The sequence below is a fragment of the Arabidopsis lyrata genome (assembly GCF_000004255.2).
Source record: "Arabidopsis lyrata subsp. lyrata unplaced genomic scaffold ARALYscaffold_7, whole genome shotgun sequence".
Lineage (NCBI taxonomy): Eukaryota > Viridiplantae > Streptophyta > Magnoliopsida > Brassicales > Brassicaceae > Arabidopsis > Arabidopsis lyrata.
Genome location: NW_003302549.1, coordinates 14,279,027 through 14,296,312, shown reverse-complemented (window position 1 = coordinate 14,296,312; position 17,286 = coordinate 14,279,027). Strand labels below are relative to the sequence as shown.

The window sequence follows — 17,286 nt, the reverse complement described above, 5'->3', positions numbered from 1 at the left end:
AAAGTGGCAGTCGTGATTCTCATTTCCGGTTCAGTGGCAAACAAGCCTTGGTCTCCTTTTCCAGTGGAATGGATTATTTCCGGTTCTGGTGCGGTTTAATTTGATTTCGGTTTACCGATTCACTTTATTCGGTTTGATCAATTTGGTACCACTCATTCAAGAAAGAGAAATGAAAAAAAAAAAGTCAAACTCAAAAGTGGTCTGCATAAAGTATTTTAAAGCCTAAGCAACAGTAGTTCCTACAAGAACCAAACAACTAACAAGTCTTTGTACTAGCAAGTCTTTAGGATCATTCATCATCTCCTACCATTATACAATAGAGTGGTTTATTTGACATTGGAGCAGCAAACAAATGGCACCCAAAAGGGTCTTCCTTTCACTTTCTTCTCCTCTCTCTTAAAGTCCACTGGATACTTTGCTGGCGAATTCCATTCTTCACTCACTTCTCTTTTCTCTGGCCAGCGACCGTCTTCAGGGGATGTCTCCTGTCCCAGTATCGAACTCACTCTCGGTACGTTGTTACTCTCATGATCCTTTGCTTGTTGTTGTTGTAGCCTTGGTGATCTTGCTTCACTCAGAAGGTTCTTTAGCGGGACATGTTGCTCCTTTTCTGTGCTCCAGCTTGTTGTCTTCTCCAAGGTGATTTCTTGGTTCTGAGATGCGTTTTCCGGTTTGTTAACTCCACCGCTTACTCCTGTTCCATCAAAATCGACTTGGCTATTACAAAGATATACAATACTCGTTTCAATGAGTGATATATATTGAAGAGGGTTTTGTTTTTTATTTTCTCATTAGAAGATGGGATACGTACCTGAAACCGATCCCAAGTTGGATTCAAACGCATTCGATGTATTATTTCTAGTGACTAGCGGACTTGAAACCAGAGATCTAATGTGAGCTTCTGAAAGATTCTGCAATCTTCCAAAATCCCGATGGTCGTTTGATTCTATTGTCACTGGGACCTCAGCATAATAGTTTTGTGCTTGGACATTACCGTCAATCTCATTTGCTTGAATTACCCCCAAGCCACCAACAACTCTATTGAATTCTGTCCTTCCGCTTTCCAGTGACTTCTGATTAGCTGTGTTAACAGTGTCCGGTGCAGTGCCTGTGGATCCAGAATGGCCTATAGGATATTCCGTTGTATTTGTTTCGTTTATGAAACTCCTTTCCTTCACAAGCCTTCCGTTGTTAATCTCTCTGCAAACTTCATCTTTACTTTCACAGAATTCAGCACCGATTTGGAGGGCAGAGTCTTTAGATGTTTCTGAAGAACTTTTTATCTTATCACTTGCATCATCTCCCTCAAATACAACAGATACCGGAGAAACAAAACAAGAGGATTCAGAACTCAGCGTGTCTTTTGGGTTGATCCCCTCCTCAGCTACAACATTTGCTTGAATAAGTTCACTCTCATGACCAACAAGATCAACTAAACCAGTTTTGTTAGCTGCACTGCTCACATCAGCATTCGAGTCAACAACTATAGAATCTACAGCAGGTAGAGAAACTCTCAATGTTTCTGATTCAACAGTGTGTGCATTCCCTAATGATGATTCACCCTCTTCAGCTTTCATTTCAATATCTTCAGAGTCAATCATAGATATCATTATGTTCTCTGCACTGGGAAATTCCTTGATCGCAACCAAATCAGTTTGGCCTTGAGGTTCAGTTTTGTCTCCAACGAAAAGCTTGTCTGATGAAGGAACCTCTGAGCCAATACTTAAGCCTTCAGGATGAATTCCTAAGTTCTCTGCGTCAGTAAGAGTGTTTTCACATTCTTCTCCCTTAGATGTCTCAGGAAGATAAGGATTCACAGAATGACTTGCTTCAAATTCTTCAACGCCTTTGATTCCATGCAAAGAGACATCAGCATTCTCAACAAAAGGCATATCATCAGGAACAGATTGACTGGCACTGATAACCTGAGTTGCATCAGCTTTTACCGGAGAAGTATGAACTGGAACATCCTCACTACCTATACAGCTAGCTTCACCAGGATGAGTCATACTCGTTGCTTCTGATGAAAATCCATAGGGACCCTCCACGTCCGAGTAAATCACTTCATCATTCCACGATGAATCTGAAGTATCCTCTCTCTTTCCTAATGCAGATGCTAACTTTGATTCAGATTCTTCCGTTAACTTGCCTTTGCATTCTGTATCTAATCTATCATTTGATATGGTATCACCACCGTCAATGACCTGAGCTTCCTGTGATGATGACTCAATCACAGTTTCAGATACTATAGAGTGTCCTTCAGTAGAAAACTCTTCACCTTGTCGATCATCGGAAGCTGCTTCAACTGAAGGTGGACCATCATAGTTCTCAAGGATTTCCACGGGTGGAACTTCACAACTCTCTTGAACCACTTTAGGGCTTTTCATCACACCGGCCGTTGATGAATTGTTGCACTGCTGAGTTTCACCTGAGCAGTTCCAGATTCATCAGCTATATAGTCGAAATAAAGCAGGCACATCACACAAAAACATGAAAGCCAATTGGGAATAAAACCAAGAAATGTGATAAACAGATGAGTCAGTGAACTAAATAGTTTCCCTTTGAACTCTATAGTCTACAGGCTTGAGATTTGGTATAAACGTCAAAAGAAACTAAACTAATACTTCATTATCTGATGAACAAAACGTATCAAACACATTAATGTTAGCACTGATAAAACCAAGTCTCATTAGCATCAGAAGGTAAATCCTCTATGAGTTATATATCAAAGGCAGTAAACTCACCGGGATTCTCAGTACCCTTAGCCGCGAAGTTTGTAGCTGTCTCTTCCTTGAAAGAATCAGATCTCGAAAATTCACAAACAGCATCAGTAAACACATCCTCTTCAGAAACATCCCCAACTCTCTCATCAGCTTTTTCCACAACTATTGGACCTTACCTCATCATTAAGCATACATTATAACATTAGCATCAAGGAAAGAAACAAACTTTATCCATCCAAAGCACAAATTGTTCTTACCTGGGGGTTTTTGCTCATCAACCAAGCAGTTTTCTTCCTGCAAATCAAGATTCTGTTTCGTCTTATCGGAATCAAAGATCTCAAATCCTTTGATGGTTCCACAGATTTTCTTGTGAGCACGACGGTTTTTAGCACTAGGATGTGGATTAGGATAACTCCAACCACATTTAGTACAAACATGACAACTCTTACCTCCTCCTATATCATAAGGGTTCACAAAAATCATCAGTGCCCATCTTCCCAAAATTGATAGTTTTTCTACAAAAGACTTCTCTAAAGTCTTAAAAAAAATTAAAAAATCAGAAAGCGAAACCAGTCGTAATCCGAAGAAAACATTTAATAAAATAGACATTAAAAGACAAAAGGAAGAAACCATTATTGCTAGAAAAGTTACACAAAAGAAAAGAATTCATATGAAGAAATAATTCTTATGCGACAAGAGATTAACACACAGTCAAAACCAAACTAGACCCGAGAATGTGACAAGATTAGAGGAAGAAAGATGGAAAATTGAGAGTAAAAGAAGAAAACCCTAAAGACATTGATAATGATTAGGGAAGAACCTGGAGAGTTGCAGTGGTCCTGAGAATCCATGTGTTGTTGGGGAAGAGTCTTTTTGTTTTAGGTTTTTAGAGAATGAATGGAGAGAAGTAACAGTTTCAGTTTTTGGGGAGTTTTAATGTAAAAGCAATGAATGAAAGAGAGGTTTTGGAAAACGAAGAAGCGAAGCAAAAGCCCACTACACTCACTCACTTAACCAAACCTAAACGACGATCTGGTGGGTGGGGCCCAATATTATATTAGTAAGATACATTCGTATATTTGTACGGATTATTATCATTGGCTCATTGCTAATTCTCATGACCAAACAAAATTCCTTAATCATATCATTTGGTGACTTTTGTTTGTTACCAACTGATCGTTGTTACCATTATCTCTCACTAAACAAAATCCAACACATTTAAAATTGATTTAAACAAAAAAAAAAAAAAGGAGTTTATAGGATTCTTTCTCAGATCTTGAGTGTATGTACGGATATTCCGATCCCGTGAATGGAATTTTTTTGGAATTAGAGAATAGAGACTAATTTACTTTTTTTTATTTGATATTTGATTGATATGCTACCTAATACTTATCTTTATCTTTTAGGTGTTTTTTTTAAAATCATGATTTAAGAATCTTTGGAGGTTTTCTCTCTCCAAAAAATTTCAGAGAGGGAGAAACTTCCCGATCAAACTTTTGCTCGCCGTCCAGTTTGATTTGGCGACACATGAATCGAATAGTTTCCCGTATAGCGGGCTCGTGTCTGGCATCTCCGGCTCCTTCAGCGGGGTTGGCTGGCTTTCTTCCGGCAACGGTGGCTTACTTAGCGTCGTCTTGGTCGGCACATCTCCGGCAACGGTGGCTTACATAGTACCGTTTTGGCCGGCTTTCGGGTTTGTCTCAGTCGTTGTTTGGCTTCTCTTCCCGGTGTATCCGGTTTTTTTTTTATTTCTTTTCAAGTTTCAATAAATCTCATCGGGAATGTGTTGATGGTATCGGTTTAAGCGATTAATCGCTTAATGAAGTGTATTATTCGACGCATATTTATAATGCCTTGAGCTGTTATTTCTAATTGGAGCTTCGATTGGTTTACCCCGGTAAAAAACCAAAAGAATCCATGCTCGATATGTTTATCGGCGATGATTCTATTACCGGAATCGGTGCTCGGACGGCAAAGGTTGATGTCGGATTACTTTGGTAATTCATCCAACATGTAATCTGGTTTTCCCAGTTAATGACACGTTGATTTTGATGAAGACAAGATAAAGTTAAAGTTTCTTCTTCGATAGGTTTCTCTGATGGGCTTGTAACTTGTTAGGCCTAAAACATATATGTAATCTGCTGTAGGGCTTTAAATTGCCTATGTAAAGTTTGGTTTGTTTAATAATATATTACTCTTTGAGAAAAAAAAAATAGATTACAAATCCAGTAGAACATGTAGAGTTTGTAGAATACATACTGTAATCTAAATTTTTTAGAACATGTATAGTGTATAGAATTCATAAATCAATTTTTTTTTTACTTTATTGTTATTCATAACAGATTTTAAATATTTTAAGAAATTTTGTATATTCAATCATTTGAAATGATTATATATGTATAATCAAACTGTTACACAATTTTATATTACAAAAAAAAAAACAAAAGGTAATTTGATGTATAACACTGTTACAAACACAACTAAGTGTGGATTTTGGTTACAAACAAAACTAGGTTAAGTACAAGTTAAGTACAAGTATATACAAGGATTTGTGTTGTTGTAAGAAAACTACAAAGGAAAGTAAGCCGTAAAGATCGGTAAGCGGCTAGAAAAACGAGTCTTTGAACAACTTTGTGATTTCTAGTGTGATTTTCGTGTGGTTTTCTTCTGACATACTTTTGATTTCCTGAAACTTTTACTTTGTGTTTCTTCATTCTTGAGATGACTGAGAATGCTCGGCAAAAAGCTTTCTTAAAGAGGACAGAGAGTCTACGAAACAAGCTTAAGCATAATTCTCATACCACTAACTCAACCAATGCGATTCTGTGCTTCAGTGATGACACCAATGAGTACATAACTGTCGCTGGTTACCCTTGGGGGTATGACATTAGGGTTTTTTTCCTTTTCTTCTTTGTAATGTTTTTTAATTGAGTTTTTGACATTAGAGTTTCTTCTTATGCATTGTTTTTTCTTTTTCAGGCCTGGTCGTGTCGTGAGAAGGTACATCAGAGAAGTGGCAACTATTGATGACATGCTTGAGATTGCTCCTGCTTCCCAGTTGGTGGATGGAATAGCAAATACTGTCAACTGGGTAGCAGGAGCAATCTATTAATAACACCACCTGCTGTCTCCACTACTTAAACCAAAAGCTATTTTCAGGTCGCCGCTCACGTGACTTGCAAGAGACTTCTTAGACCTTACTGGCCTAGAATGGACTTTTTGTGGTTGGAAAAAATAGTGCCTTATTTTTCTTTTCTTTTTTTTTAGTTCATGAACATTATTTTTACCCCTAGATCAATCAATGATCAACCTTTTGTAATTTGTACCAAAAAGGTTACAAAAGAGAGAGACATAATGATAAATCACTATGATTACAAAAGCTCGACAGTAATTACTCTTTTAAATCATATAAAAGGAGAGAAAAAGAGAGATGTCAAATCTGTGAGATTCATTTACTGAAGAGAGTAGGGTCAATTTTGGATTGCAGTGAGATTTATACACAAATAATAGTGCTTACAAGAAATCATCTTTAAGCTTTGTCCTCTCTCATGATGATGATGATGATACTGTTGCCTCCGATAACTTTCTCGATCCAGATGCAGCCAGTAGCTCGTAATCCTGTACAACCAGTAAACACAAATTGAAAAATTCTGACTTAGCATTTAGCAATCTCTCTATATAACCGGAACAGTTTACTAGTGGGACAAAAAACTGGGTAAACCGACCGGTTATTGGCAAAATATTCCAACAAGAAACAAAAGAACCGGATCATTTGAATGCCAAGTTTGTGTTTACCTGCACAATAGACTGTGAGCAGAATTTGCCAGAGAGAACCGCGCCTTCCATGGAAGCTAAGTACTTCTGTTTTGTGTAATCTCCAGCTAAGTAGAATCCTTCAATAGGTGATCTCTGTAGAGGACGACATGGTTCACAGTTTGGGATGGTCTTATACACAGACCTGATCATGCAACAATAGAGAAAGATTTTGTATTTATCAACATGTGGAGCTAAGAAAATGAAACTTCTCCAATGTTGGGTTTGGTTTAACTTCACTAACCTTGGTGTTTTAACGACATGGTACTTCAGGATTTTAGCTTTGCTTTGGTCAGCTGAGATTTCATCAGGGAAGAGTTTCTCGAGTTCTTTCATTGTTGCATCTATGATGTCAGAGTCAGTCCGTGATATCCACTCCTCTGCTGGTGCAAATACTAGCTCCAGCATCGACCGGTTAGGATCGTAATATTCCTACAGTTAATAAAAGAAAGAAAACGCTTTGTTGAATCAGATTCGGAATCAAGATAAGTCATCAAAATTTATGAGAAGATACTTGTGAGAAGCTCCACAGTGCACCAAGTTATGATATCTTATGATTGACGAACACGTTTAGAAAAACAAGACCGCGTTCTTACCTTACAAGTTAAGGACATGTCCGCATACACGCTAAGAAGGTTACTTCTGAAAAAGCAACAAAACAAGATTGTTGAATATACAACAAATGTTTAACCAAGAACAAGCCTAAGTGTTGCTGATTCAAGACTATACACTTTTATTCTTCATGAAAAGTCAAGTATAAATGGAAATTTCTTTTTTCCAACACTGTGTCCAACTAAGTATTCTATAAGACATAATTCCTCAAAACGGTGTAAATAAGGAATTCACCTGCTAAAGAGTAGGTGATCATATGTGTTCTTCAGTTTTCGATCAAACCTGCAATTTGACAGCAGTTAAGACCCACACGTAATCTCAATTCTCACATAATGGTCAAAAGAAAAATGAGATAACGGTCTCACTAACCATATATGAACATTAATAACTGGCACTCCAACTAATTTATCCAATTTCTTGAAGTACGGTATTTCTTTCCAGGGATCTGGTAAAAGGAGCTTCAGGATATCGACTAGAAGAAAGACATAAACAGCATATTAATAAGCAGGATACCAGATGAAATGTAAACCCACAAGATAATATGGTAGTAAACCTGGAGCGGCAAACACATAAGCGTCTCCTTCGACAGTGCTTCCATTAGTTAGTAAGAAACTCTTAACCGTGCCATCGTTATTGAGCTCAATTTTCTTTATCCTAGAATTAAGTTGCACTTCCCCACCTAGTGATCGAATATGATCCACTATTGGCATACAAAGCCTTTCCGGAGGATTACCATCCAAGAATGCCATCTTGGAACCATGTTTTTCCTGCCAATGTAGTTTCTATTAGTTTGCATTTACAAATTCTCAATATCCTAACCAACTGTTGCAGCTTATGACACACCATAAGTTTCAAGATGAGAAACATCTGGTCATTTGGATGAGGTGCTAGAAGTTAATCAACTGATAAACTCAAGAAATAAGGTGGTCATTATATCGATCTTATCCACAACAGCAACACCGATGAACGAATAAAAATGAAAGCGATTTTTTGTTAGCAAAACCACTCGCTGACAAGAAAGTAAAGTACATCATGTTTTCGAGAGAATATACTTAATCCTTCCTACCACTATGGGCAGAAGAAACAATAGCGAGAACCTTAGGAAGAACTATTGGGTAAAAAATCATTCTAGTATAGTTTCCATGTCGACGATGTGAATGGTAACTATGATTGCCAGTGCAATAAAGAATCACAAAACGACAGAAGGAAGAACGAAGAGAAATAAAGGGCTGGAATGTCCAACCTGAAGAAACCGGTTCAAAGCTATCAAAATGCATTGCATTGACAGTTCATCAGGGTTGATAAAGTTTAGTGCCTTTGACATGGCAATAAACACCTCGTCAGTCACACGCTCAGGTACTCCCTGGACGAGTATACAATTCATCAGAATGTATTATTATCTGATGAGCAAAAGCACATGAACGAGAATGAAACAAAACAACCACATGGACGGGAAAAGTCAGAGCTAACCATACGAAAGCTGACAAATCTACAATAAATGATTCAGCATGCTAACTACTCTACCACAAGTTAAGCATCAACATGATTACAAGAATCTCACAGAAACTGTGAACTCAATAGCCTACTTGCCTGCTTTTCCATCCATTCTTTGACTGATAAGCCATCTTGGGCTTCAACATAAGCCTGGCCGCCGACCATGGCTGGCAAAAGTCCAATAGCAAACTTTATTTTCTCTGGCCATGTCAGCATCTCGTTGTTCCGCAAAATAGCCCAAATACCTACAAAGTAAATCCAACAGCAGCAGCTTTAATTATCTGCCAGAAACACATTAATTCAACTACGGAACATTATATTTCAGCGCTAATGCTACAACGGAGTTCAGTTATATCGTCTTGCCTTGACCAGTAGAAGTATTTTACAGTTTGATTCCCCATCCTAAGTATGTGGAAGCTCAAAAACTAGAATTTCTTACTTTGGAAAGAAAAATGACCAAGTTATTTCTGACATCTAAACTAGATGGAGATACTCCATATCCTCAAACATTCATGAGTTCTTTGATTATTATTAGATCTCAAAATCTATAATTAACTTGAATAAATCAATACAAATAAATACATGCAACATAGTTACTAACCCCACTATTTTACTCTTACATCATAAGTTTTTTTACATTCAACTTTATCCAACAAGTTTCATGGCGCACATTAATCCAATTTTATCAAACCAAATCCATGGTGCCATTAACTAAAAATTCAACCACAGTTTCATCAGATATGTTTTATTTAAAGGTTTAAATTACTTGAAGCAGTAGTATTATATCAGCTTCTTATGAAATAAGAATATGCTATAAGTTTGTCCTCTCACCGTTTAAGGGTGCTGGTAGGACATCTGGGAAGTCAAATCTACTAAACTCTCCAGGTTTACTTGGCATAGCGAAAATCATGGAGTGTTCCTTCCACTGCAACCGATCATTGATCCCAAGTTCTCCAAATAAGTTCTGCACATTTGGATAAGCACCGACTTCCAGCAAGAATATGAAGAGAGTCAAGACAAAAAGTCAACGACTTCAGTAACGAAAAGTAATAACAGGGAAAACAAGATACAATATTAGTTAACCATTGTTTTGCAATTTTCTTTCATCAAATTGATGGTAGAGCTAATAAAATGGCAGGGATATTTCTTGGTGATCTCAGTGAGGACATTCCAAAAAATGTGCAAGATAATAAGAAAAAACCTTCAACATTGAACTCTAAATATGCCTATTCTCTCATTGACATTAGCTTATTGTCTGTGTGTGTCACATCATTTTGCAAACAGATATATCTATAATGATAAAAGATATCGTATTCAGCTTTTGATTATCAACGCCTGAGGCATAAATTGGTAAATCCGAAGTAAATTCAAATATCAACCATCTTGTGAGCAACTTATAACAAATATATTGGTGGAGCAACAGAGAAGGTATGAATTTGGACTTACAGAATATATGTAAACCAGTTTCATACCAGTCCCCATCTTCATCCTTCCATGCAGCTATCTGGAGGAAGACAAATTTCACATCATTAATATTGCTCTCCAATAAGATAGGTAAATTGCTAAAACGAAACAAACAAGAACCTAACGCAAGAGCCAGAGAACACAACATCAATGTAACACAATATATAATAAAAAGATATCTTCCAGTAAACTACTCTATATTGTTTCACATTAAGCCTAGAGATTGGAAGGGGTTGTGTGATGTGTAGGACAAGACAGAAGACATGAGAACATATAAAAATTGGGCAGTAAAAGACCAACAACAACAAAAAGACAAATATATGTACCCAAATTTTGCTACCTAAGAGCGGTAACACTAATTATAACTTGAAGTCTCACAAACTCAATCAGTACGGCCTTCAGAAACTAGCAAGTCTTATAAGAATAATGGATGTTAACAACAACAAGTTGTTCAGAGAGTGAGACGAATCAAAGTACCTTTCCACCAAGAACATCTCTTGCTTCAAGCAACAGAGGTTTGTGGCCGGCATCAGCCAGGTACTTTGCAGTTGACAATCCAGCCAATCCTGCAATTATTTGAGAGGCAAAGAGCTTCATCAGATGAACATAAATTCCATCAGATCTCAAAGAGAGCAGTAAGAAATGAAGTATTGACATACCAGCACCAGCAATTACAACTTTTAAAGGCTTTGCAGGACGAGGAGCACTACGGAAAGATGCAGATAAACTAGCAGCTTCCAAGAAATTGACAGTGTTCTCTAGCTCTGGCCTTGGAATATCCACACAAACTACCTGAAATATCCTCTCTTAATCAAAATAACACTTACACAGTAGATAAAATTTCGAGAATTCAAAGTAAAAAGCCAGAGAGACACCTGCAAAGGACCAGCAGTACTTCTCCTCCTTGTTCTTGTCTTAGGTGCTTGAAAAGTCGGAACCCTAAAGCTGTGTCCCATCAATTCAATACCTCCAGATGAAGAAAGTGCCTCCAAAAACCCGTTTTGATAAGGCAAATTCGCCGCAGAAACATTCCCAAACACAACCATTTCTCCACCTTAAGTCACAACTGCTTCAATGAATCTGAACTCTGAAGCTAAAAAGGAACAAAATCACACAAAAGGAAGAAAATTGTATCTTAGCTGAAACCGGTGAAAGCAATTCCGAATAAAGATTGTATCTTTAACACATAATTGACAAGGAGAAGAACAAGAAAGCGAACTTGATTTAAAGGGCAATAGTAATTCTCCAGTATCTTATCTTACCTAGTGAGCAATCGTAAAGTAGAGAACCAGGAGGAGACGCAGATGAAGATGAAGATGAAGAAGAAGAAGAAGAAGAAGAAGAAGAAGGAAGCTAGTGGAAGTAGCCGATAACAAAATGGAGGCTTTGAGTGCCCATCATATGGTCTTGGTTGGTTTTCAGACCAAGCTCTTTTGTTGCTTACGAAATATGTGTAGATAGATTAATTATCACATAAATTAAAATTTTGATATAAGAATTAATGACCATATGATTCTATTCCTTATTGGTTAATCGAGTAGAGACAATGCATCTCATGTACATATACAAAAAACTCCAATTGGATGGTAAATTCACAGTAAAGTCAGCAATAACACGGGACAGTACTCCGAGGCAGAACATGCGAGCTTTCTACAATCAAGTTTGAAAAGTTGTTGCGCCGGAACGAGTCCGCACCTTTCTATGGCTTGTCGTGCATCAAGTGATAATGACAAACATGGAAAGACTAAGAAGACATCTCAGTGATACGGGCCTATGTCAGATATGCAAAAGTGGGGATGAGAGTATCCTTCATGTTTTACGAGATTGTCCATCAATGGAAGGCATTTGGCGCCGTTTAGTACCATCACGGAGAAGAGATGCTTTCTTTGAGGGCTCTCTACTTGAATGGGTCTTTAAGTGAAACGTCCGAGACAGATTGTTGACCTTGGGCTACACTCTTTGCAGTCTCTATATGGTGGGGTTGGAAGTGGAGGTGTGGAAATGTTTTCGGAAATATAGCTAAATGCATAGACCGAGTCCGTTTTCTCAAAGATCTTGCGGTGGAGGTACAAAAAACATATCTTGAGATAACAGAGGGTGAGCCGAGGAAGACGCTGAGGGAAGTGCGATTCTTTGCATGGTCCCCACCGTGTGTAAGCTGGAAACTGAACACCGATGGAGCGTCTAGAGGCAACCCCGGCTTGGCAGCAGCAGGAGGGGTATTGCGTGATGGAGAGGAGAATTGGATAGGGGGTTTCGCACTGAATATCGGGATATGGTCGACACCCTTAGCGGAACTTTGGGGAATCTACTGGCCTATACATAGCATGGGAGAAGGGTATAAGGCGAGTAGAATTAGAAGTGGATTCGGAGATGGTGGTGAATTTTCTTAAAACAGGGATTGGGGAGGCCCATCCGCTGTCCTTCCTAGTACGTTTGTGCTATGACTTTTTATCAAGGGACTGGATAGTCCGGGTGTTACATGTGTATAGGGAAGCGAATCGTCTCGCAGACGGATTAGCCAACTATGCGTTTACTTTACCACTAGGCTTTCATATGTTAGATGATTGTCCGGAGTTTGTCATTTCGATTATGTTAGAAGACATTGAAGGGGTTTCGCGCCCCCGAAATGTGCGTTTGTAATTGTTCTTTTATTTTTTATTAAATAACGGGAGACTTGTCTCCTTTCGATTTACCAAAAAAAAAAAATGTCATATTGATATAAATTCTATGTTGTTTTATTCAAAGGTCAATACATCTATGTTTAAATACATTTCAGCCTCTTGTAATTTAGAAGATAGAACCAAATCTAAGTATGAACAAATTCTAATCTTACAAGAGTTATCATATATTAAAACTTTATCTAAAATAATGGGGAAAGCGATATATTTCCTCACGATAACTATGACATCATACCAGATCCACACCAATTTATGACCTCGTGCTATATGTTCCCGAAAATATAGTTCTCAACTTAATGTTCTTCCAAAATCAAATAGTTTTCATCTATTTGTCTATATATCTGGATTTAATCAGTTTACAAATTAAACCGATAGAAAACCACATTAACCCAACATAACTTAGCCCAGGAGTTGGGGTCCGTTATCTAATGGCGAAGTATGTTTAGAATCTAAAACTAGTGGACTATACAAAGCCCAAGTTGTAATAAAAAAAGAGAGAAAGAAAAGGTAAAAGTGGGAGAAACGGTCTATTTCCCCACAAGAAGTATCGCATCATAACAGATAGAGCTCAAACTTTAATCCCGGTCTATATGTCTCTAAAAAAAATGTTTTATACCTATTTCTCCCCGAAACGTAAATTCAATAGCTAAATCTCTCCGAATTAATACTTCGAGATCTATTAACCCACATGTCTGGGTTTTGTCGGTTTAATGTACAAAAATTCAGTCTTAACCATTTTAAAACAAACTTTAACCAAAACTAAACCCAAATTATCAAAAGTTAACCCGAACCCAGCCAACCCATTAACGATCCATCTTCTTCTTCTTCTTCACCTTAAAATATTTGGGTCTCGATACCATTAATGTGACATTGCTTGGATTCTCTTCGTTTATAAATAATACCAATTAGAGAGTTTGTGCAAACATCGAATTGAAATCAAATTTTCATAAACATAAAAAGAGTTTGTGCAAACACAAGTCTCAGATTTTGTTTACCAATTACAATTGGATAAAGACCATTCACACTATGACGAGAGCTTATGAGTCTCGAAATTGTGTTTGGTTTGCATAACTAAAATTCTCATTGGAGGTTCGAAAGTGAATGTTGCTTTGGTTATAACTCAGCTTTGAATTGCAATTTTAAGGCTGTGTTGAGACCTGCAATTTTTTTTTTCCTATTCTCTGCAAATAAGAAAAATTATCGGTTCTAGGAAACCTGATACAAAACTAAAATTGGTTTGGAATGTTGTTCGATATCAGATCGAAACCTGCAGCTTCGTATTTGATCTCTTTGCTATTGAGAATTGCGATTCTAAAAGTTGCATCGAAACCAATTGTTTTTTATCAGATCGTAACCTGCAGATTATGATTTTGTTTCTTATAAAAAAGACCATTTTGATCTTGAATCTGAATCATTTAAGCTATCTCATCAAAGGTTATAAGATTTTGGCGAATAAAAATCTTAATCATAAGTGGTTTAATCACAAGAAGAAAAGTCAAATTCTACTTTTGACAAAAATAAAACGCAGATCGTGAATTCGGGTGAATAGAAGAGAAGAAGGAGAGGAAAGAAGAAGAAGGGGATTGGGTTTTTGTTTCAATCGGGTCAAATTCAGGTTTTCTTTGGTTATAAACGGTTTAGTAAACTTAAACCGACGAAACCAGACATGTGGGTTAATAGATCTCGAAGTATTAATTCGGGGAGATTTAGCTATTGAATTTATGTTTCGGGGAGAAATAGGTATAAAACATTTTTTTCAGAGACATATAGACCGGGATTAAAGTTTGGGCTCTATCTGTTATGATGCGATACTTCTCGTGGGGAAATAGACCGTTTTTCCGTAAAAGTGAAAAACAGTCGAATCGAACTTTACTCTCATCCTCCTTGCAATCTCTTTTTTGACTTTTCCTTTGCTTTGACTTGTCAGTCTTTTTTTTTTTTTTTTTTTTTGATCAAATCTCTTCTTCTTCAACCTCTTAAATCTCAAATTCTCTCAATCCTCAGCTTCTTCTTCTTCTTCTTCTTCTTCTTCCATCTTCGCTTCAACAACAATGTCTAATTTCACTTATACTTCTGCTTTCAACTTATCTGACTCCCCTTTTGATTCCGCCATTGCTTCTTCTTCCTCCGCGTTCGTCGTACCTTCCGATGATGATTCCGACGACGCTTGCAGCATCTGTCTCGAGCCTTTCACTCTCCAGGATCCTTCCACTGTCAGATTCTTATTATCCCTCCTCTCTCTCTCTCTCTCTCTCTTTTTCTACAATTTCTCTATGAGCTCTTCATGAGGATAATCTGATTGTTCCTTGCCTTAGATTAATACGAAATCGTTTGATGATTACTCGATCATTTCTTCTTATGTTCGATTGTTGTTTTCTTCTCCGATGTCCCAATATCTAAATCTTCCTATGGTTTTTTCAGGTCACCAGTTGCAAACATGAATATCATCTTCAGTGCATCATTGAATGGTATTTATCTTTGTTTTTAGTTTTGAATCGTGTTCTTCTGCTCATATATTTACCAGTGATTGATTTGTAATTGGGGCTTATTATTTACACAGGTCACAGAGAAGCAAAGAGTGTCCTATTTGCTGGCAATTGTTTGTTTTGAGAGATCCTGCTAGGTACTCACGAATTCATCTTTAGGAGAAACAACTATTTTGTTCTCATGATACTTTGCTCACAGTTAGGGTCTAAATAGTATTGGTTCCTTTGTTTTGGTAGCCAAGAGCTTTTGTCTGCTGTGGAAAAGGAACGACTTTTGAAAACCAGGAACATTTCTTCATCATCTCCAATATCTATTCATCACTCTCAGGAGGATTTTCACTCTGAGGAGGTTCAAAACTTATCCACTGTGATTTTTTAAAATTAAGGACTTTTAGTTCTTGTAGTTGACTTGATGATGTTTCCAGGAGGAATCGCAGTTTAGCAGCTTTGATGAACAGTTCTTGAGGCATCTCACTGAAGCTGCCCATAGACGTTGTTTGCTTCGCAGAAGGGATGGTCAAATATCCTCAAGTCTTGTTTCGTCCACTGATCCCACTACAATTCATCCTACTGATTTGGTCAATCTTTATCGTATCTCTGCTATTTCCCATGTTGAACATCAAAACACAAACCCTTGTCCAAGTCCTGGCTCAATGACCGCATCTCCTGTCTCTGGTCACTCTCCCGTTCCTGCAGATAGCAACAACGCATCCAGGTATTGAATCAAGTCTGGTTTATCGATAACAAACTTTCATGATGTACTCGGTCTATATTTGCTTGGGTTGTCTCTATACCCAGCTTTCATGATTTATGTGGTTTCTATTTGCTTGAGTTTTCTCGATAAAATGTGTATATGGGACAAGGCTGCACAATGCAGATGCTTTTATAGCTCCTGTTTCGCTTAGTTACTGGGAGTTTTGTCTACTGATAAATAATTTAGATGGGGCTTTGGAATTCTAGACTATGTCTCTTCATTATGCAGCGTCTTCTTGGAGAATGCTCAAGCCTTTATATTGGTTAGAACTCACCTATTTAATATATCTACATCTTTTCTTGTACCTGTCATCAGAATCTCCCCTGGCCTTTCTCCATCTCGTTCATCTCAAAGTCCAAATCGACCTGAAGCTTCCTCGCTTCCGGAAGCCATTAAATCCAAACTAGCTGCTGCTTCCGCAAAGTATGTCAATCTCAATCCCTCTTCATTTGTTCAGAAGTTGGTAACAAAAACTGACCGTGACATCCCCGCAGGTACAAAGAATCGATCTCTAAAAGTAAACAAGGTCTCAAAGAGAAGCTACTTGCTCGCAATAACTCTGTGAAAGAATTGAGCAAAGGAGTGCAACGTGAGATGAATGCAGGAATAGCTGGTGTTGCACGAATGATCGAACGCTTGGATTTTTCTTCAAAACGTTTTGGAGGGTCTGCTCATGTATCAACCTCCACTGCTACTGCTTCTGGATTCAATTTCTCATTCAAAGGGAAGCGTGTAGAAACCAATTCTAAGTCTAGCAACAATGGGGACAAAACCGAACCCCAAAAGCTGCAGGTTTCAGACTTCTCCGCCTCTCCCGGTTTCTCGTCTTCTAACATTTGTTTCTTTAAAACATAAAGGCTATTGATGGGTTTTGCTAATGAGAATCATTGAATTCATCTCAGGGAGGAGAAACTTGCTGAGGCAATCAGATAAATGGAGAGAGGCCTTTAATGCAAGCGATGTACGTTTCCATTGAATCAATTTACCCGTTGGTCTTCGCATCCTGCATTGTTCCAGAGCTCACGGTCTTGTCTCTCTCTCTCTCTTTCTCTCTCTGTTACTTTTGCGATGAGTACTTTTAGAAGGCTAAAATAAGCAACTGAGTAATCTTTTTATTACTCGATTTTTGCGGAGTCAAAACTATAATATTTATTAATTTCAAAAGATAATGTTATATGTTTTTTCACTAAGAATTGGATTAGTCCGCTGTAATTGTAATCATGATTGCATTATGATTCTATTTATATACGGGTCCACAA

The 17,286-nt window shown here is 37.7% G+C and overlaps 3 protein-coding genes across 3 annotated transcripts; 1 reads left to right on the top strand and 2 right to left on the bottom strand.

The window, feature by feature from the left end:
• Positions 1-173: 173 nt before the first annotated feature.
• Positions 174-3,740, bottom strand: LOC9306402. The gene is made up of 5 exons (XM_002868258.2): positions 3,544-3,740; positions 2,981-3,178; positions 2,745-2,894; positions 812-2,428; positions 174-694 (listed from the first exon to the last, which is right to left on the bottom strand). Exons 1-5 carry the CDS (start codon positions 3,572-3,574, stop codon positions 327-329), a joined length of 2,364 nt encoding a protein of 787 aa, XP_002868304.1. The 5' UTR covers positions 3,575-3,740; the 3' UTR covers positions 174-326.
• A 2,317-nt stretch (positions 3,741-6,057) lies between these two features.
• LOC9306401 (15-cis-phytoene desaturase, chloroplastic/chromoplastic) lies at positions 6,058-11,657 on the bottom strand. The gene is made up of 15 exons (XM_021018687.1): positions 11,369-11,657; positions 10,982-11,199; positions 10,766-10,898; positions 10,584-10,672; positions 10,089-10,146; positions 9,474-9,629; positions 8,739-8,887; positions 8,392-8,511; positions 7,702-7,915; positions 7,518-7,620; positions 7,383-7,430; positions 7,133-7,178; positions 6,781-6,968; positions 6,519-6,681; positions 6,058-6,341 (listed from the first exon to the last, which is right to left on the bottom strand). Exons 2-15 carry the CDS (start codon positions 11,150-11,152, stop codon positions 6,270-6,272), a joined length of 1,710 nt encoding a protein of 569 aa, XP_020874346.1. The 5' UTR covers positions 11,153-11,199; positions 11,369-11,657; the 3' UTR covers positions 6,058-6,269.
• A 3,093-nt stretch (positions 11,658-14,750) lies between these two features.
• LOC9306400 (E3 ubiquitin-protein ligase RHF1A) lies at positions 14,751-17,271 on the top strand. The gene is made up of 8 exons (XM_021016970.1): positions 14,751-15,000; positions 15,209-15,255; positions 15,348-15,410; positions 15,511-15,622; positions 15,699-15,988; positions 16,343-16,450; positions 16,522-16,819; positions 16,930-17,271. Exons 1-8 carry the CDS (start codon positions 14,839-14,841, stop codon positions 16,945-16,947), a joined length of 1,098 nt encoding a protein of 365 aa, XP_020872629.1. The 5' UTR covers positions 14,751-14,838; the 3' UTR covers positions 16,948-17,271.
• The last annotated feature ends 15 nt before the right edge of the window (positions 17,272-17,286 follow it).

Coding starts and splice junctions, on each gene's coding strand:
- LOC9306402 (XM_002868258.2), bottom strand. CDS start 3,574: ATGGATTCTCAGGACCACTGCAACTCTCCAG. Junction 2,895..2,980: donor TGATGAGCAAAAACCCCCAG/GTAAGAACAATT, acceptor TGATGAGGTAAG/GTCCAATAGTTGTGGAAAAA. Junction 695..811: donor CAACTTGGGATCGGTTTCAG/GTACGTATCCCA, acceptor TTGATGGAACAG/GAGTAAGCGGTGGAGTTAAC.
- LOC9306401 (XM_021018687.1), bottom strand. CDS start 11,152: ATGGTTGTGTTTGGGAATGTTTCTGCGGCGAATTTGCCTTATCAAAAC. Junction 10,147..10,583: donor GAGATGTTCTTGGTGGAAAG/GTACTTTGATTC, acceptor GTCTTCCTCCAG/ATAGCTGCATGGAAGGATGA. Junction 7,179..7,382: donor GATCACCTACTCTTTAGCAG/GTGAATTCCTTA, acceptor TTGCTTTTTCAG/AAGTAACCTTCTTAGCGTGT.
- LOC9306400 (XM_021016970.1), top strand. CDS start 14,839: ATGTCTAATTTCACTTATACTTCTGCTTTCAACTTATCTGACTCCCCT. Junction 15,411..15,510: donor GTTTTGAGAGATCCTGCTAG/GTACTCACGAAT, acceptor TTGTTTTGGTAG/CCAAGAGCTTTTGTCTGCTG. Junction 15,623..15,698: donor AGGATTTTCACTCTGAGGAG/GTTCAAAACTTA, acceptor TGATGTTTCCAG/GAGGAATCGCAGTTTAGCAG.